Source organism: Ischnura elegans, chromosome 11, assembly GCF_921293095.1.
Source record: "Ischnura elegans chromosome 11, ioIscEleg1.1, whole genome shotgun sequence".
In the NCBI taxonomy this organism is placed as follows: domain Eukaryota; kingdom Metazoa; phylum Arthropoda; class Insecta; order Odonata; family Coenagrionidae; genus Ischnura; species Ischnura elegans.
In genome coordinates this window covers 35,767,220-35,788,384 of record NC_060256.1, presented here as the reverse complement: position 1 = coordinate 35,788,384, position 21,165 = coordinate 35,767,220, and the positions used below count along the sequence as shown (strand labels likewise).

At 39.0% G+C, this 21,165-nt stretch overlaps 1 protein-coding gene across 1 annotated transcript in view; it reads left to right on the top strand.

The window, feature by feature from the left end:
* LOC124167865 (translation initiation factor IF-2-like) overlaps positions 1-13,997 on the top strand; it is a 229,869-nt gene extending 215,872 nt beyond the window's left edge. Inside the window, exons 4-6 of the mRNA XM_046545918.1 lie at positions 7,166-7,352; positions 9,063-9,330; positions 10,277-13,997. Coding sequence (XP_046401874.1) covers positions 7,166-7,352; positions 9,063-9,330; positions 10,277-11,253 — 1,432 coding nt within the window. The 3' untranslated portion in view covers positions 11,254-13,997. The remainder of the gene's footprint in view (positions 1-7,165; positions 7,353-9,062; positions 9,331-10,276) is intronic.
* Positions 13,998-21,165: the final 7,168 nt, after the last annotated feature.

Here is a 21,165-nt window from a genome sequence, read left to right as displayed (position 1 = left end):
CTCTTTTTGTTTTAATATTATAAGCGGGAATGTCGGAAAGGGTGCGTTTCACTTAACAATAAAGGAAGTGCAGAAATACATACACCCTTGAGTAAGACATGGAGAACATAACTCGTTGCGACCCCCGAGATATCTGTATGTATATCGTTCTCCGGGAAAGCACCAGACATTGCATCGCTCCTGTTTACATTTATTCGGAGATGGGGAACAAGGCAGTGCCGTGGAAGGCCTTCCAAAGTCAAACTTAAGACTCTCCGCCGTTTCACTTTTTCGAGTGGAGGGTGAGGTGGATGGGGGGAGAGGGGGTTTAAAAGACTCTGAAGAGACCACCCACGTGGAATGGAGGGGAAGGCCTTAGTGTGCTGCCTCCATTATAATAACCCCCCCCCCCTTCCATTCCGTGGATCTCCCATCAGGTGTTTGCGCCCCCTCTCTCTGCCCTCACCAATTGTCTAACCTTCCCTACCACACGAGGTGCTCGCAAAGAAACAGACGCCCGCTTGGTGCCCGGCACCAAAACAGAAGCCAAGATATCATTAAACCCGCTGAAAACCGCGGGAGGACTTGACAATCCCTCTAAAGGCCGTTTTACTCGGGGTACGTCATTGCGTAATCTTACATATGTACGAAGGCGCAGTCTAAAGGTGTAAAGTGGTGAATTGCTAAAAAGCATGCGAGATGGCAAAATAGCTCCCCTTCTTAAGGCCGTTTTACCCGGCGCATGTCGTTGCGCAATCTTTGGTATGTACGAAGGCGCATTCAAAATTGCGTCGTGTAGAGCGGTGATTGCAATAACGCATGCGAGAAAACGACCGTAAAGAAAATAAGCTTAACACTGAGGCAATCCCCATGTATGGTAAAGATAGAATGGATCCAAATACTGTGAGATATTCCCACTAAAAGTGAAGAGAACACCCTGAAAACATTTTATTGCACTGTAGCCCACCCCACACATTATTTTACATTGGAAATGCGTGACGAGTTCGAGATTTAATATTTTTCAATGACGTTCAAGTTTGAGAGCATCGTGAATTTTAGTGAGTGCCCGCATGTGGTAATGAGAGTCTTATTCTGAATTCAGGTGTAATGAGAGCCTTGTTTATGGCCAAATTGAGAATAATAAAGAGAAACTATTCAATGGAAAAAAATCGCAGATTGCTTAAGCGAGATAAGGGCATAATTATGAGTACGTTGCCCTATTCCTTGATCATAAATTGAGTTTACTCGTCCAAATTGTCTGTAATGGCAGTCAACAAGTCTCCATTCGTACGTGAGGATATCGATTTCGAAGAGAGCTCGAATCGATCTAGACCTTGATTTATTAGAGAAGTTGAAGCTATTTAGATCTAGAAAATGCAGTGGCTATGGATTTCCTGCGCAGTTTAATATTCGTAATAATAATGGTTTATTTAATCCGCCGCTAGATTCTTGTCACTGCGCGCATTAAAATCAGATTTCTAATAGCTCTTATACTAACTTATAAAAAGTGAATTTTATATTGCCTGTGATACCATTCACATGGTGAAACACTCAGGGAACAGCCATTTTGTCTAGGAACTGAGGGACGCATTCGAGACGATTTTCAACGAAAAAAAAGACCGCTTACGCTTAACCGTTGTTAACAAGGCTATGGCAGTGGTTGGGACCCTATATCGCATGAGCGAGATATCCGAACCGAGTGCATTAAAATCAGTATTCATTGGATGTGTGCAACCCATCCTCGAATATTGCTCCCCCATTTGGTCAACTGCTTCTCCCACCACACTAAAATTAATCAACCGTCCACTCAATTTCTTCTTAGCAATAGTTCGACACCGCATACCTCACCTCAGATTCTCTTCACGTGCCGAAATACTTCTTTCACTTGGATTATTACACCCCAACCACCGCAGATTGACATTAGACATCACATTTCTTTATCGCATCTTAAATGGGTCCTTCAGATCCAGTGATCTCCTATCCTTCTTTTCACTACGCATTCCTGCTCGCAAAACCCGCAATACTGAACTTCTACACCAGCCCAACTTCCGTCTGGCAATATCTCAACGATCCCTCTTTTCCCGCCTACCTTCTATTTTCAATTCAGTCTCCAATACTTCTTCCTCTCTTGACATCTTCGCCTCCCGCTCTAATTTTAATAACCAAGTGAAAAGTCTATCTTTCTGACCTTTGTATCTGTTGTATAAGCTGAAAATGATTGTTACTTATGATATTATTATTTTTTTTTTTTTTTTACATGTTCATTATTATATTTATATAATTTATTTTGTTTATAAGCCCAATGTAAAGGCCTTAGTGCTGTTTTTGGTGTGACATAAATAAATAAATAAATAAATAAATAAATAAGGTTAATGGCGAAAGACACACTAGATAACGCGAGACACGCGATACAACGAGATACCGCGGCCTAGTGGCGTGATAAATCAAGAGAAACTAAACTTGGAATTGGGCCTAGCCGCATTTAATGGAGTCCCATTGTTTTTAGCATTAAATTTTACATATCGAAGAGCAGGCTCTATCGAAGTTCGCTTTCATTGCCTCCAAGGTGAGGAGGCCCTACCGCGCGGACGATTCGTTTCACGGAAGTGGATGCGAGCGCCCAGCCTCCAGCGACCTTGAGCGTAATTTGCTCTCCGCCCCCCTCTCTCGCGTATAAGCCTCAGGGAGGCCCGCCATTGTTTCGTATCCACGAATATTACAATTGAGAAATCTTCTGTCGGCCCCTGGATGTGTTGACGCCCACAGCGCAGCGAGTGTTGTATTTATTAAAATTAGAATTTTTATGCGCGTGAAGTAAAGATGGTAAAGATGGAAAGAGCTCATGTAATAAAATGTTGTAGAACTGAGGTAGCAATTGCGGTAGTCAATTTTACCGTAAAATATGTTAGTTATAAACTATAAATTTTTGTCGACTTTTATCCTCGCTGAGATATTTTTAAAACAACTGCGGGGATCTCTATCCTTATCCTCAACTCTATCCTTATCCGTTGCCGTTTTCTTATCTTGACGCTGACTGGCCGAGTAATCTGAATTTTACTTACTTCTACTTGAGTATCTTTAGTAGCATGGTATCCTTGGAACGTTCATAATAATAATAAACATGCATTGTCGTAGGCTCGTTGGTCCTTTAGATATTGATAAATTATCGACTGAAAAATATAACTCAGAAATTTTTAATTAATGTGTACGTAATATTATATAATATATTATAATCTCATAGATACAACAGTTTCACTTCTCATTTCTACGTAATGGAATTTATCAAATCGAAAACTTTCATTTTAAAAATTTCGATGCATTTACATGATTTAACGTTATCAAACAGCGAATTCCATCTGTGGGAAATAGACATTATGGACAATATATCATACATCTCTGTGCGATGGTGTGGTATCAATATATAAAGCATGTGTTTTATCAAAGTCAAGCATACATGTTTGGGAAAATTAAGTGGTAGTACAAGGGTTTCACATAGAAATAAGCGACGATTAGTGCCATTGAACTGTATTTATATTCGTGAGGATTCTGTTAATACAATAACTTTTTAATGATATATCTCGCGATTGCAAATATTGAGAAAAAATGGAGTTGGGAAGAAATGGGTTAACCCAGAGCGGAATCATCATTTCACGCGTCTTTTGTTTTAAATTTGAGATCGAGGAAAATGTTGACAGAGATCTAATTTATAATAACTCTGTAACTTTCGGGATGATAACGTAAATTTTATGTCAGTTATTCGTCGTAAATAAGACAAAATACGATATCTGACTTACGAATCATTTTATATGCATTATGTATCGTAATACAGCGTTTTGACGCGGCGCGAGTATTTGTGTCTTGAAAAATTCCGCTCTACGACTCATTACTAGCGTTTGTGGTACAGCGTGTAATAGCTACAAAGAGAGTACTTGAAAATTATCGGCATGGACCGCTGAATATTATGGAAAATTAGCATAAAATAGTTTCAGTTTCTTATTTCTTCAACCGAGATTTCTTTTCAATCATGCAACCATTGTTAATTTAATGGATCGAATTCTGGGTCAATATGACCCGACGCGAGTAGTTACGTTACTAACGGGTCTCCAAAATACGGCCCGCGGAAGGCTTTCATCCGGCCCGCGCACTCGTTTCAAGTAGCCCGCTATTCTCCCTCGTTTAACTCTCTGAGACGCCGCTAGGAGCATTGCAGCGCTGTACTGCCCGTCAAAGTCGCCTTCAATTGCTAGTAAACAAGAAATACGCCACCGGATACTTCAGTAGACGTTGGTATCGAATACTTCAGTCATCGGCAAATTTGCTATCCGGCCCGCGGGGCGATTCGGAACTTGGAATGTGGCCCTCGTGGCCTAGTAAATTGGAGATACTACTATACTCGATAATACTCGCTAACCTGTGAAAAATGTGAAGGGATGAATTTGAGAAAGAGACTGATACCACGAAAAAATGATTGAAACGAAAAATGAATGGTAATAAAAATATAGATGACGGACGCAATACGCAAATAAACGCTCTTGGACACCTCAAAACCCAAACCACCAAGCTAGAACACTCTGTTTACGTTGTAACAAGCAAAACAAGATATCACAGGGCGCTTTGTAATGTCACAGTCAACTGTTCACCCAACCTCTGTATTGCCAAATATTTCTGTCGTAAGTTTTTATTGCATTATCTTTCAAAATTAAACCATGCAAAAACAAACAACCAAACCGAATACACACATTTTGGAATACTTTACGCCTAAAAATATTTTTCTGTCCTCAATTCAATAACTATTCTTAGCTTTAAGCGTTAAAGTAATAGCTGCTGCTACTGAAATCAATATCACCTTTAGTAACACCCATTAACAAGCATTTTAAACCTGAATTAATTCATCAACCCATATAATTTTTTTCATATGAAAACAGGACTTCCAAGCGCAGGTTCCTCCTTAAGGGTTTCGAATATCTAGATGGGTTGGTAGAAACCTGGGCTGCCCCGCTGTGATAGGAGGCCAAAGGATCCAGTAAGCGTATCCCTCAGACACTGCCGAGTAGTCCTCACCGCCGTAGGGGGAGTCCCACCTATTTTCTTCCCAGGAACCCCTATTCCAGCGAGCCTAGAATGCCGCGCCACCGCCCTTGAGATAGGAATGCAACTCGTAGTGGTCGCGTCCGCACTTTAAATTCCCGTTCTTTCTCCTCGTTCTCATTTCGGCCGTTCCCTTCCACGTAAGCTCGACCTCTAAGTGGACGTGCCGTGCCTGTATTGTGAGCAGTCGAAACGTTAATGAGCGAAACTAATGGTGCAAGGGAATTCGACACTCGCACCGTAATAAGAATTCACTCTTCCTATGCCAAGGTGAAAATGTCCTCCACGCTCCTCGTAAATAGGGATAAAGGGGGTGGTTTCTGACCGCTGCAATGACCTCCTAAACCTAAGGAATGCACACGCAATGCCAGCTCACACTGTCAGCAGGTTAAGGAAAATAATTGCAGGTGGATACTATTCGTCAGGACTAGGCGAGAGCCGGAATATTGGGTTTCTCACCGTTACATTTGTACACAACATTCAAGACAACCTCGCATTTTGTCAAAAAAAATGAAATTTTCCTCGAGCGTCAAACGGGCCTTAATTTGCGAGATACGAACGATAGAAATAACTAGTTAAACGGCTCGATTTAATCAGCTCGGTATGCAATAGGGTATACAGTATACATAATATAGGTTAATATATAAAGGGGGTGGTTTCTGACCGCTGCAATGACCTCCTAAACCTAAGGAATGCACACGCAATGCCTGCTCACACTGTTAGCAGGTTAAGGAAAATAATTGCAGGTGGATACTATTCGTCAGGACTAGGCGAGAGTCGGAATATTGGGTTTCTCACCGTTACATTTATACACAACATTCAAGACCGGCGTCCAACCTCGCATTTTGTCAAAAAAAATGAAATTTTCCTCGAGCGTCAAACGGGCCTTAATTTGCGAGATACGAACGATAGAAATAACTAGTTAAACGGCTCGATTTAATCAGCTCGGTATGCAATAGGGTATACAGTATACATAATATAGGTTAATATATAAAGGGGGTGGTTTCTGACCGCTGCAATGACCTCCTAAACCTAAGGAATGCACACGCAATGCCTGCTCACACTGTTAGCAGGTTAAGGAAAATAATTGCAGGTGGATACTATTCGTCAGGACTAGGCGAGAGTCGGAATATTGGGTTTCTCACCGTTACATTTATACACAACATTCAAGACCGGCGTCCAACCTCGCATTTTGTCAAAAAAAATGAAATTTTCCTCGAGCGTCAAACGGGCCTTAATTTGCGAGATACGAACGATAGAAATAACTAGTTAAACGGCTCGATTTAATCAGCTCGTAATGCAATAGGGTATACAGTATACATATATAGGTTAATTTCCCTTTTAATGTTGAAAATGAATGCTTCGGTTTACTATCGTCGCCTTATGAAAATAAAAAATATACCAAAACATGGAAAGTCAAACTTGAATTATTGAGGAATTGTGTAAAGAGACGAGTGAAGCCGAGGGTGACTGATCCCTGACATTTGCAATTTTGTGGCACCTTTCTGGAAAAGAAATTCTTTAAATTTTCCCTGACGTTTCTTTAATTCTTTCTTTTAGCTTAATTAAACGAGAGCTTTCAGCGAGATTTTATGTTCGCACATTTTCGTTCAGCCTTAATGATTCAATGTCCTTAAAAATCCAGGGTATTATATAAAACGTCGGAAAGCTGGATACCCATGAAAAATCATTTTCATGGTAACTGCAAAATACATTCAATTAATGTTTGCGTTGCCATAGTGAAGTAACTAAGGATATGCGACCTCATGTTTACGACAAAAAATGCTAAAATTGTCGCCCCACCACCTCCTGAAGTATTTTAGACTCCTCCTGAAACACCCTTGTTACAGTATTTTTGCATACCGGGTTGCTCAAATCGAGCCGTTACACAATTTCTTCCTATCGATAATATCTCGAACACTAAGGCTCATATGACGTTTGAAAAAAATTCATTTTTTGACAAACTGCGAGGTTGGACGACATCTGATGTTGAAACGTGGTATCACTCCTTGTGAGTGGAATCCGAGATATCTGTAAGTTATGAATATGTTATCAGGTGTTCTGTTCTCACGAGTTTCCCTTCACTCTTTTCTCGCAGGCATAAGCGGAAGGTGCAGAACTTCTTGCCGTGCAAGGCATCGCCGCAGAGCAGGTGTGACGGCGTGGGTGCGGCCAACGGCGTCATCTACGAGGACCTGACCAACATCCGGCCGAGGACCATCGGCCATCACCCGGCCCTGTGCCCCGGGCCCATGCCACCAGCCGGCCCTCCCGCCCCTATAGAGGTGAGTTAATCCCAGCCGACAACACCCACTCCACGAATATATGCTAACTGCTTTGGGCTCGTTCGCCTAATTTACTTGAAGTTAATTATTGCGGGAGAGGTTTTGATGAAGGAATTAAATGATCCATGATGGTACGATATTTTACCAAAGACAATGTGAAAAATTAAAAGAAATAAATAGGTAAATAAAGAAATTTTTTTTTAGTAAACCAAGATATTATATTATATTCATGTGGTCAATCATTTGTTTATTTCAGTCGATATGACCCATCTGTGAGATTGCAACCAGAATGTTATACTCGTATTGAAGATGATATTTTGATTCCAATGGCCTTCTTGTCAATAAATATCGTTTTCAATAGAGGACTTTTAAATGGTTGCTCTCTCTGCATTTTTATTGTATTGATATTGATAAAATTTCTTTGATGCATTTAGTGGTTTTGTTTTATGAAAACATTCATATTAAGAACAAAGAATATCTTTTATGTTTTGTCATATACAAACTTATGAAGAACAAGAAAAACATTAATTCATAAGAATTCAATGCATAAGAATGAATTCATTCAATAAATATAATCTATGCAGGACTATAAATATTATTGATGTTTTGTGCAATGCATTGAAATGTTACGAAGGCCAACAGTTGCAATGCATTTAATACCCTGTGCGTTTGGTAATTTAAATCCTTTTTTAGTGAAATTTGAATATTCTTTCCAAGCGCAGTAATGCACTTCAACCCTATTCTCGGCTTGCTTCTCGGATTTTTAGCATTTCTCTTTTTTATCCGAAGAAGTCTGAAGTTCAATTGCTCGCAGTCACGGTGAATTCACTTCAAAGATTGGCGGAAAATACACGAATTTTTCGGTGGGAATCCCGAGAAAATTTTACACCAATCCATACGCCGGGAAAATCTAAAATTTTACACTTCTATTTATGTAATGCATTTTATATAAAAAATTATACGGTCATTCATGTGACTGCTATTAAATACGTCTACGTTTGTCTACGGGTCACCGATATTGGCCGAAGCCAAAAGTTCAGATTATGCCTTCATTGTATTCACTTGTGTCACATTCAGTGCTTGTTTTGGTGACCTTATCATATTGAATGCTTTTGGAATCTTGTTTGACATTGCGGGAATTATATCATAGAAACTATTCTTCACATCTTAATACCAGGAGACTCTTTTCCTTCGTTCAAAATATTCTTTATTTTTGTAATTTCTTCTAATTCAAGTTTGTATATGTTGATTACGCTTTTATAGACACTTTATGAGTCCTTAATGAGTTTATGGTCATTTAAATAAGTTCTTTGTCCATTGAAAAATCATATTCTTTGCCCATTGAAAAATCATATTCTTTCTTAAAAACCGTTGAATACGCATTTAAAAGTTCCACTACAATCACATGTGACAAATTTCTATGAGTAAATTTCCATGCTCGTAATGTACTGTTTTTACAGTCTTGACAATGACGCTTTAATATGAGAAATTGGCATTAAAAAAATCTAAGCAGAAAGTCGGTCTTGAAAATGTCGTGGGCCTCGCACGTAGAGTTATTACATACCTACTCATAAGGTAAATTTTGATAAAAATTTTATTTGCTGTGATTACTTTCAATGCCGATTGCGGCAGCTCCCTCTTCAACTGTTTCTTGTCGGCCATTTTATGATTGTGCCTTTTTCCCACTGTGGGCCTCTCCCCATTTACCAGCTCATCGACGTCAAGTCCGCTTCGGCCAAGTACGGCAGTGGCGCCTTCGTTGGCGGTGGCGGGCACCACCACTACCACCCGTCGGTGTTCATCTGCCCACCGCCGGTGCCTCCGCCTCGGCCTCCTGTGCCGCCTACGGAGCGCCGCACCAACTACCTCTCCTCCACGTACCACCGAGGACCAGCCGCTGGTGGCGCCGGAGACGGTGTCCCGTCGCACCACAACTCCCAGGACCTCTACAACCCCGTGTACGAGGAGCTATCCAACGGTGAGTGGTGTAATCCTGTATTTATACAGAGGATCAGTGGCGCAGCGAGGGAGGGGTTTCGGGGGATAAACCCCCCCCCCAGAGCTCAGAGAAATTTTTAAGTTTAATCCATTTTAATTAATTGGATTAACATTACTTATAGAATAATGTAAGGATTACAAAAATATCCCTCAGAAGGCCGTAAAATTTATCACTTTGAACCATTTATCTTAAAAATTTTCTTGGGGACGGCCCCCACACCTCCCGATGCCCCTGGTGGGTATTCCATACCCCCTTACTCCCCAGTACTAGTTGTGCCTAAAACCCCCCTGCAGCCTTAATTCCTAGCTGCGCCCCTGCAGAGGATGTCAAATCAGCAGCGTTCCTTCCTGAAGCCAGATATCAAATGTCATACACTGGGCAGGGGCAGATTTAGGGGGAGGTCACAGGGGTTTTTATCATTTGGGTTGTGTTTATGGTGAAGCGTAGCAAATCCTGCGAGAAGGGCGTACCCAGGATTATAACTACGGGGGCAAGCCATGGTCTAAGGGGGATCAAGCCAAGTTTTGACATTTTAGCATAGAAAAGGTGAATGAAACCAACATTTTAAGAAAATTATAACATCGCTGTGTTAGTTTATGAGATTATTTCCTTGAAAAAATAGTTCTTTTTAGTTACATACATATTATTTTATACACACATCATTTTTCGTTCGTTTTCGAGAAAATTTGTTGAATATTTTCGTTTCAATTCAGTACTGATTTTCCTTCAAGACTTTTGCGATTTTTGCTTCTAGGGAGGCAGCTATCCCCCCTGCTCCTCGGTGGGTACGCCCATGCCTCTGTTTTCAAACATTTTTCACATATTTCCCATTTCCATGTGAATATAAGTATTTTGATTTGTAGAATCAACTTGTCCACTTGATCTCGCAGTATGTAAGAGGGTTATTTTCTATGATTTTCTGCAGGATCGGAGAGAGGGGACGAGGAGCAGGACTCGGACCGGGGCAGTGAAGGATGCCGGCGACGACTGGGTGACGCCACCCGCATGGATGAGACACGGGGGCGGCGCTCCAAGGCCCGGCCGAGAGGCGATGCCCCCGGAGGCAGCGAGGACGAATTCGCCGAGGATGAGCTGAGCGCGGGGGAGGAGGAGGAAAGACCGCCCTCCGCCTCCAGCTCTGCCCCCGGCAACGACCTGGAATCCTCCTGCTCAGACCCCGACTGCTGCGTGGGGCGCAGGGCCGCGGAGGCCGAAGCGGCCTTCCTCTGCAGGGGCCCGGGACCTCAGGGCCTGGCCACCACGGGGCGGAGGCCCCCACGGAGGCAACAGCAGGGCCCGGGCCAGCGATCCGTGGAGCGGAGGCCTCAGAGTTTAGACCGAAGGCGGGGGTGGAGTCGCGCCAGCCCCCGCCGGGAGGCGGAACCGCCCCCGCCCCCGAGGCAGCCCTTACTCTTCCCTTCGTCCTCCTCCTCCACCGCCTCCTCTGCCTCCTCGCCCTACTGCCCCCAGCAACCTCAGGGTAGGCCCCCGCCGCCCCCGCAGCACCATTTCGCGGGGGACGGAGGTGGCCGGGGGGCGGCGGCGCAGAGATTGGCCCTCCTGGCTGCCTCCTACCTGCCCCCGCTGCCAATCCTGCCTCCGGGGGACGTTAGCCCTTACGAGACGGTGTCGGTGGTGGGGGCGGCTAGGGGCGGCGGCTCCACCCCCGGACGTGAGTTCACCTCTTTCAGGGGCGGAGGCAAAGGTGGTGGCAGCAGTCAGGACTCTTTCGGCTCCGACTCGGGCTTCAGCAATAACACTTCCGGGGGCAAGTCTAGGGGGCCGCTCAACAGGCACAGCGGGGGCAGCGGAGGCAGTGGGGGCAGTGGTGGAGGTACCACGGGGGTCGTGGGCACGACAGAACTTGCGGACTCATTCTACAACCCCGCGGTACTCACGTAGCGGCACCACGTGGCCGAGCCGGCAACATGGCGGCGGCCGCAAGGCAGAACCCGGGGCTCACTGCGCAAAGTTTGCCCCATGTGATAGCACTAGTGTGTGTGTGCGTCTGTGCGTGCGAGTGCGTGAGTCAAGAGGTGTTTTCAGTCCATATCTCCCTCTGTTTCTTCTCGTGTCGAAAACTGCGAAGTGTGCGAGAGAAGAAGCAATCTGCGAGCTCTCGATCTTCTTCCATCCAGCTTTCATTTTTTCGTGAGGAGGATTTGGTTCTGTCAGCCGGAGTGGTGGAATGGGTTCTGAGATATAAGGGATGCATTTTGTGTGGTGCAGTGAAAATACTCTGATTTCAACTCGGAAGTTATTGTTTCTGTTGAGTTTGGAACACATTTGGTGATTGCGATGGGACACATTTAGTTCATTCATTCATTTGTTGACCATATTGGAGGAATGGTCATGAGGTATAAGGTGAAGTTAATTCGTTGAGGTCGATCTGAAGTGCTTCCAAGTATCCGCACATTTCAATAACAAAGTAAAATTATTTTCTTTTACATTTTGAACAAGTTTGGTTTTATCAATGGGAAGCATATTCTGGGAATAGTTTGAGTATTTTGTTTACCTATCTTCATTTTATTTCAACGGGTTAGTTATGCAACTTTGAAGGAAATATTGCATAGACATGATTCCTAATTTTTACACATATCGCCTGGCCCTGTTTAATCATAAACATTGGGTTGAATATCCTTTTCACTCTAGGAGAAGCTCAATTTATTTACGGACATAGTAAAACGTTTGGGAATTTTCTTTTGTTTTGACAACTTCTGAAAAGATCTACCATTCCTTGTGACGAGTTTAAATCTCACAAATGAAGTGCTGAGTCACCTTATTTTGGTTAATAATCTATTAGCCAATTTTCCCATTTTTTAATCCGTGTAAAAATACCTTGAAGTAATCTATATACCAAAAAAATCAGATGAAATATCAAAATCAGAGAAGAGATTACTGGATTAAACCAGAATTTTAAATAAATGAATGCTCTGTGACTCATCAAATTTCAGTTTCTCTATATCCACTAAAATGAAAATAGCTAAAGTAAAAAAAAAGTCATGCTGCTGCCAGAACTTGAGATGTTTTAAAACTTCTGAGCCTGAAAAACCATTCTTTCAAATGAATGTTGACATTGTGTAGCGTGTCTTGAGTTATCACATCTCTTCATGTGCTGAAGCTCTTTTATCACTGCCCTATGATTAACCCAAGCCCATTCTGGATGTGTCACCCAAGAAACTGAAAACTCTGTCTATATCCTCCTCAGTTTATGCCATAGTGAATGTCTCACTGCATCATAAACATGTGATTTACCATAAATATAACATAATATCGGTGCTCAAAAAAGCTATGAGCTAATGAACAATGAAGTGCCGAATCTAATGACACTATTATGGTAGTGAATGAACAAGATTTTGATTTCTTAATCCTGTTTATAAATAAAATGGAAAGTGGACAGCGGAGTGAAAATTATGTAAATTAATGTGATCCACTTGCTTGCATACTGGTTCAAAGTGAGTGGGGTAAAATGAATTTGGGACAGCTTTAACCGCAAGATTCCATTGTGAGTGATTTTGCTATGTTTGTGAGGGAGGTGGTTCATTCAGTGATATGCTGCGGCACGGAATGGACTAAATGGTTGTGCCTCTGAATGTGAGTTTGTATAAACATTAAGGTGTGTGAAAGAGGATTTTTCTTACTTTGAGCAAGCTAAAATGAACTGTGGAGAAAGCAAAGGAAAAACATAATTAGTGAACCGTATCACAACCCAACAACTTGTATCACATCATTGAGGGCACGCTAAAGCTATAAAGAAAGCTTTTTATTTTTACCTCTTACTCCAAAGGCACCTCATTATTTAATTGAATTGGAAATTTGAAAGATTCTTCCCCCGAGAAGGAAGGTATTCAAATTTTTGTTTATCATTTTTCTATCAAGACTACTTCTATTTCTTTGGCAATGAGTTAGCTTTTCACTCAGTTAATTTGTTTCCTTTCTGGTGGAAATTTTCAATAATTGTTTTATGTGCAGTTTGGTGTGTTGTAATGAGGTCTAAGTTTGATCCATTGAAATTGTACAGTTTATATATTTAATTTGAACTGATACCAATCCTTGAGCCAAAGGATATAAAAAATAGCTAGGCAACCATTGAATTGCAACTTTTCAAGAGTCTTTCAAAACTATTGAATGGAGAATTTTTAATCCATTTTTTCAATCTTAGAAATCATGCCACATCATTGAGTTGAGTTTTCCAAAATAACTTTTTGTGCATTGTATTGAACTTGTTCCTGAGTTATATTCTTTGTTCATGTATTGCACAGAAGACTATATATTGTAAATTCTGTTCTTATGAATTTAGTATTGTTTCTTTCTAGGCAATACTGTAAACATGATGGCACTTATGAATAATTTATTTCTAAAATAGTGGCATAAATAGGTCAACTTGAATGTGGCCGAAAGAAAACATAAATCATCTTTCCAAGCAAGTAAGCCTGAGCATTTATTGAACACATTTAGTTCTGAAGACCTTTTAGAGGAAATGGTTTAATCTATTGATAATATTGGTGATATTTATTAATGTACTAGTCCTCCCCATGTTGTGAACTTAAGCCTTTCAAAAAGTATCCTTACATTTGTGAGAGAACCCTAAATTATTCCTACTTTAAATTTACTGATAATTATAATAAAAATTTTCATATCAGAAAGACGTTCTTTTTTCTTTAAGCCTTACCCTTATATGTACTTTGTAAAGTAATTTCATAGTGATCCAGAAATGGAAGATTTCCATTTCCAAAAATATGTGCAAAAATGTTGTTGAGTGAAGTCTTAGAATACCCAGCTATGCCTCTGAATTTGTACCTTTTGCTTTCAAGAATGAGTGCTAAACCTTCCCCATCCCATTCCTCTTTTTGGAAAACATACTCATTTCACCCTTCTTATATAACAGCACGGTGGAGTAGCTATTGTCACTCAGTCGACTTGGCCATCAGTGGTGGTGTAGCCCGAAATTTCGTTTGGGGGGGTCCAAAATCAGGGGGAAAATTTTTGAAAAACAGAGTACAAAGTAGAGGCTTTTAAACTAATTTTAAAACTTTTCATGATCAAAAGCACTTCATTTGTCAAATAAATCTTTTGCAAATTCATGATTTTTCAACATTTTGTTTTCTTTTATGAAGCAAAGTAATTGTGTTTTTATGTTTTGGGGGGGTCTGAACCCCCCCGTCACAGGTTACTCGTCTCTCATCAGTAATGAGTCACAATTCAGCCCAATGGCCCAGCGAGGGGGGTTTTGGAGGATAAAACCCCCCTAGAGCTCAGAGAAATTTTTAAGTTTAATGCATCTTACTTAATTGGATTGATATTACTAATAGAATAGTGCAAGGATTAAGGAAAATATCCCTCAGAAAGCTGTAAAAACTCACCATTTTGAACCATTTATCTTAAAATTCGGCAATTTATTAATCTCCCACCTACCGCATAACTTGGTGGGTATTCAATCCCCCCACACACCCTGACATTACTTGCACCTAAACCCCCTCCAGCCTTATTCCTAGCTGCGCCTCTGCTTCAGCCATCAGTGGAAGTTGAAGTGCGGGCCGTATGGCCTGTGCTACCGAAGGCTCCTCTCATTCTTTCTTTCAGACTTTCTTTTAAGACTTTTGTAATATCCTAAATTTGTGCTTTTCAAGATGCACAAATTCATGAGGTACTTGTTGTTTTTCATTGAATTGATTTGCAATTGGGATTTTACATTAAATAAACTTTGGGTAAACACTTTAAATATTTGTTACATTAATTGCTCCCCGACTCCAAGGGTAAAAACCCAAACTTTAACGTACAACCTGCAGCCTAACTTTGGTTCGGTATGGGTAGGGAACATTAAATCTCTTGGATATTTTAAATAACAGGTGCACTACTAGTGGGTAGTGGCGGATACATATGAGGGTGCAGGGCTCTCTTGTGGTGCTGCTGCATTGCCGAACATTGCAAAACTACAATTTTAACTTTTTTAAATACAGTAGATTCCGGTCAATTGGGACACATCGGGACTTGTGCACTTTGCCCCAATTAAGCAGCTGCCCCAATTAGGCAAACTCTCTTGTATATTGGCATAAATAACTTTGAAATGGCAGAAAGAAGACTAAATAACGTTTATAATGCAGCCTAAGTTTATTAAACCATTACTTTGATTAATAAATCAGGGAGTTTAGTTAAATTATTATCATTTTTAAGAATTCTAACAATTTAGTTAAAAATATTTTTCACAGCCTCGGGTGACGCCGAATGAATGTCTTTTACTTAGTCCTATTAAAGAAAAGTCCTATCCTCTTGCAGACAATATAACAACAAGAGCTTTCAAAATAGAGCAAGAATAGGAACATTTGTGAAAAATAAGAGTAAATCAAAAAGGGAAAAAAAAAAGTATTCCGAAAACAAAAAATTTTAATTTGGTCGCGAGTATATTTTAAATGTCTATGTCGCCGACTCATGGCCCAATAAAGCGGCATGCTGTCCCAATTAAGCGGAGAATACTCTGGGATATTCCTCTATTGGGTTCTGTTCTTCAAGATTGGCCCCAATTAAGCGGCTGCCCCAAGTACCCGGTGGACCTATAAAGCGGAATCTACTGTAATAATCATATCTATGTCTTTTATTTGAATATAATCAGTTTAAATAAAACTATCGTGAAATTGCATTTAACTTAATTGAGCTACATTTACTTTTATTTCAATGACAAATAATCATCTTTTGCACCTCCCCTTGAGTTTTTTTTGTATCCATTACTGCTGGTGGGTTTGTGGTTTTCTTGTTTATATGCATTCTACTAGTTTTAATGTGCTCACAATCTTAAAATTAGTTTGGTTTCAGTTTTCTATCAAAAATCACTTGTAGATGGTGCACTTTGCAGAGTGACCCTTGTGGAGGGAATGCATTAACATCAGCTCTTTTGTGCTTAGTTGTGGTTATCATTATCACTGGTCAAATCAACAACTGCTATATATTGCTACTGATAAAGCATGCATATGGAGTGTCAATACATGTGAATTTGATGTACTTGAGGCAATAAATATAACAAAATCAGATGAACAATCAAAATCAGGGAAGAGGTTACTGGATTAAACTAGAATTTTACATAGCTGAATGCTCTGGAAATCATTAATTTTCAGTTATTCTATATCCACTAAAACGATATAATAGGTAAAGTAAAAATTCATCCCTCTGCCAGAATTTGAGATGTTTTAAAACTTCTCAGCCTGAAAAACCATCCTATCAATTGAATGTTGACCTTGAGTAGGGTATCTTCAGTTTGTTGAGTAGAGTTTCTTGTATCTTGAGATGATAGATCACGCATATGGAGTGTCCACATGTATGATATATATCATCCCTCCCCAAGAAGATGAGGATGCAACCATGTATTAGAAAGCAAAAATTATGTTTATAACAACTATGTTGATTAAATTCTGATTTCTATGTTGATGTAATAATCCTTTATTGAGAAAAGGTGACATCTCTTGAGTTAAAATCTTAATCTTGCATCTCACACAAAAATTATTTTCAAAACTTCACATATGTTATTATCTCAAATAAGTACAAAAATTCAAAATTATTTTGCATTATCACTTCATATTCATTCATTTTAAAATCACCAAACCAGTGTAATGAAATCATGAGTCCAGCACTGTAGCAGAATAACCCGAAAAACTCATTATACCCTGATGGTTGATTATGACTGCAATTCAAAATGTGCTGATCTGCAATCAAAATAAGAATGCACATCATTAAACATCTCTGACTTCATAAATTGGGAACATAATTTCTTATGAGGAAAAAATGCTTTTGGCTTGGAACAATCTAAATAGAAAAAATGTAAAATTTCCATGTGGGTAAACTCAGTATTGTACCCTTGTTTTCAATTTAACAAGTTGCCATACAATTTTTACAGAGTTTACCAGAGTAGAGGAGAATGAAATATGGGATGTAAAAAATAGCGATGAGAAAAAAACGTGAGATAAATTAGGGAAGGGCAGGAAAAAAACCAAACTTAAGGGGAAAAATGATCAACAGTTCAAGTTGATGTGCATATCACAAAGGGCAAACATAAGGCATTTCTCATTCTTGAAAAGGACTACATAGGACTGGGACAACCCACCAGAAAAAATATTTGAGCCCTTACCAAAAAATTTACGTACATATTTAAAAAAAATCAAATAAAGAATTTGGTTTGTTTGGGTTTGTTACTCTGCTGTCAATTGTTATACACTGATTTTCATATTTCCACTAGGCCAGGCTTCCTTGTAAAAATTTTACTTTAATGATGATAATAACATTGGATTTATTTTCCATTATTACATGCCTGCAGTTAGGATCACAAATTTTACCAGGTTTTAATAGGAAATTTATTATTGAGAGGCCTTATCAGGCATGTAAAAATTTATTAATAGACCAAAGAAAGCCAACTGTTTCATAACCATTTTTGAAATTGACATCCCTATTAAAACTTTTCCAAGTCATATGGAAAAGAGCCTTTACTGTAAAATTTCAGATCTGGTATTACATATTTATTTTATTCCCAAACCACCGAATACAGCTGTCATAGGCCATTTTATATCGAGGTATTCAATAAATTCAACAATTGCACATAACGAAAAATCATGCCCAGGATAAGGGAAACTTACCCAGGTGGGACCTGATGACCTGTGACCTCATGTTTGGCAGGCAAGGACTATACCCCACTGCCACCGAGTCTGGCAATTGATATTAAAATATTGTGAACTAATGACCATTAAAATTTAAATACAGAGTGATAAATTTGAAACAATTGCATCCCATGATTAAGCACATTAGTACATAAATATTTAAAACTATATAAGTTTTTCTTTTCAAACAAGAGAAAAATGAGTGCATACAACAAAGTGAATGATAAATTTGGGAGCAAAAAGTAGCCCTTCATACCTTGTGCTGCAACATACTGTTTGTAACATTTGGTGTCCTTTCCTTAGTGGCTTAGGAAAATTACATGCAGGGGAAATTCCAAACTGTCATAATTTCCTCTTCCCAACACACAAGTTGGTACCTCAGAGTGAATTGGTCTTGCCCGGCTCCAGAGAATGTAGTAGCTAAAGAAAAAGGAGGGAGAAAACAGGTAATTTTTTTGGAATTCAATCAAACAGGGCTTCTTAAAGGTTTCAAATAAGGAATATCCAAATCCAAACCTCAGAATTTATTGATATTGAATTCCCTATTAAACTTTTCTAAGCCATATGGAAAAAAATTTTTTTACTATTCAATTTCAGGTCTTTCAAATTCAAAGGTGGGATTGAAGGTGACTTGCACATTAGGTACGATCAGGTAAGCCAGCAGGTACTCCCTCTCTGACATATTTGTTCACTGAAAAGTGAATTGAATTTTAATTTTCCATTGAATTCCTTTTGTAAAAATTTGTCCTAACAATGGCATGAAATTTTTTCATATCCTTAGAATGAGCAAACTTACCTGAGGCAAAAATTGGAGAGAGTAAATATTGAAGGTCTATTCATATATTTAAGGTTTCTATCTGCTACCTTCATGAGCTATGATTAGAGGAAAGCAGAACCTTGGAAAATCGAAGCATTATCCTCATGTCTGCTTGAATCAGTTAAGTGCTGCAACCTACTTCAAACCAGATAAGGCATTCTACTTGAGGGCATCTAATGACAATAAAGTAGCACTCACTCGCATAGTGTGGACATTAGCTATTCATGCCTTTGATAGGCCTATAAAATGCCTTTGATGAATTACCCTGCCAGGAGGAAAAAATATGTAAAAGAAGAAATGTATCACTTACAAATTTGGTGAGGTAGTTTAACCCTAATAAGGGCAAGGTGAGTCTCTTGGACTCATGGCATTACATTTTTGAGAATTTTATTATGTTATTGAAATGTCAGCATGTTGTAAATTTTTTACTTCTTCTAGTGGTATATTTCCTATTAATTAGAGTAATTCAAACTTTTTTCGGAATCAAAGTAACTAAGAAATAATTTTTTTTCCCTGAATTCCCACAAATCCGGGCAAGGTGAGTCTGTTTGCACGAAATGTAAAAAGTAATTTGCTTTTTACAAATATTTGGTTTGAATTGTCAAAATAATGTAAAACTATCACTACGTACATGTAACGATAAATATTTGGTGTATTATGTAGTGAAAACAGAAACAATTAGTCAAAAGAGTCCACTGTACTTGCTGTTTGACCATGTATGAAATTAATAAGTAGTGTAAAACTTTTGCTAACATATAATAATCAATTTTATGTTAAATGATTCTAAGGTGCAAAATATGTACAAATTGATTTGAAAAGTAATATTTTTCACTGTTTAATAGTTTAAATTAAAAGGAAAATTTAAAAGAGTCCATTAGACTCACCTTGCCCGATTACTTCAGAAAAATATGTTGCCCGTATAAGGGTTAATTAAAAGCAGCATTAAACATATGAATCTTTTCATTCATAATTACACACAAATATCCATGTAAAGGTACACATAGATGTCAGACAGTAGAATTACAACACATACACATTCACAAGCAATCAGGTAAACACAATTGCATGATGTGTAAGGTTAAATTAGCATTCAGTATCTTAAAAAAGGCGTGCTCACGGTTGCCTTTGAGAGATGAGAAGGGACAAGAGGAGAGTTTGGTTTTTTTTATAGAAGAATTGAAAATTTTGTGATCTTTAATAAGGCTCTCAGAGATTTGAACATTGGAAGACAAAGGAGAAAAATTGAAGATGAAAGTTTCAGAAAGTAGATACTTTGGTGGAACTGCAGGTAGATAAGGAAAAGAAAGTAAGGAATGATCACCCAAGAATATCTATCACAGTGGGACTGCCAATTAGAAGATTCTCCAATACTGATAAAGATGGTGCTATTTTTTGGCTTAAGAATGATATTAAATTTTTTCAGCTCCTTAGAATAATCAACTGAATGCTTAGCGGGTTCAAAAATTGGGAAGGAGTAAAAATTGAAGAAAAATTCAATATAATTATTATCTTTTCTTGACAACAAAAATCAACAAATATTTCGCTCATTAAAAACGTAACAACTTTTCCATATCTATCCGGGAAGGAATTAACTAATCAATACGAACCACGATGTTAGGTTCAGGGAAAATGGGATAAAGTCAGCAACCGATCCAGGATAGATTCAAGGGGGATCCCCTCCTGCATATATTCAACGACAGAAAAAAAATTACCATTTCATCTATTGTAAATTGGATATTTCGTAGATCTGAAATCGTGATTATAGCAAGAATTTTCAAATTATGAATGTCAATTCGCATTTTTATTACTTCGATCTCAATCGTGTTTGTAGCAAGAATTTTTACTTTCAAAGTCATTTCCAATTTTTTTTTACTTCTGAAATCGTGTATATAGCTAAAATTTTCACTTAACCAGTGACATTTCGTATTTTTCTTACTTCCAACAGAAAAGGTGATCATAGAAAGAAATTTCATATTATGAATGCCTTTTCGCATTTTTCTTACCTCTTTCTGAAAAAGTATTTATAGCAATAAAATTCAATTCTTGAGTGTCACTTCGCTCTTTTCTTACCTCGGACAAATATCGTGATTATAGCAAAAAAAAATATTCCGGAGTGTCATTTCGCATTTTTCTTACATCGCACTAAAATCGTGTTTATAGCATAAAATTCAATTCTGGAATGACATTTCGCATTTTCCCTACATCTCATTGAAATCGTGTTTCTAGTGATAAAATTTGATTCTTGAGTGTGATTTCGCAATTTTCTTACATTGCACTGAAATCATGTTTACAGCAACAAAATTCATGTCTAGAGTGTCATTTTGCATTTATTACAACGCACTAAAATTGGGTTCTAAC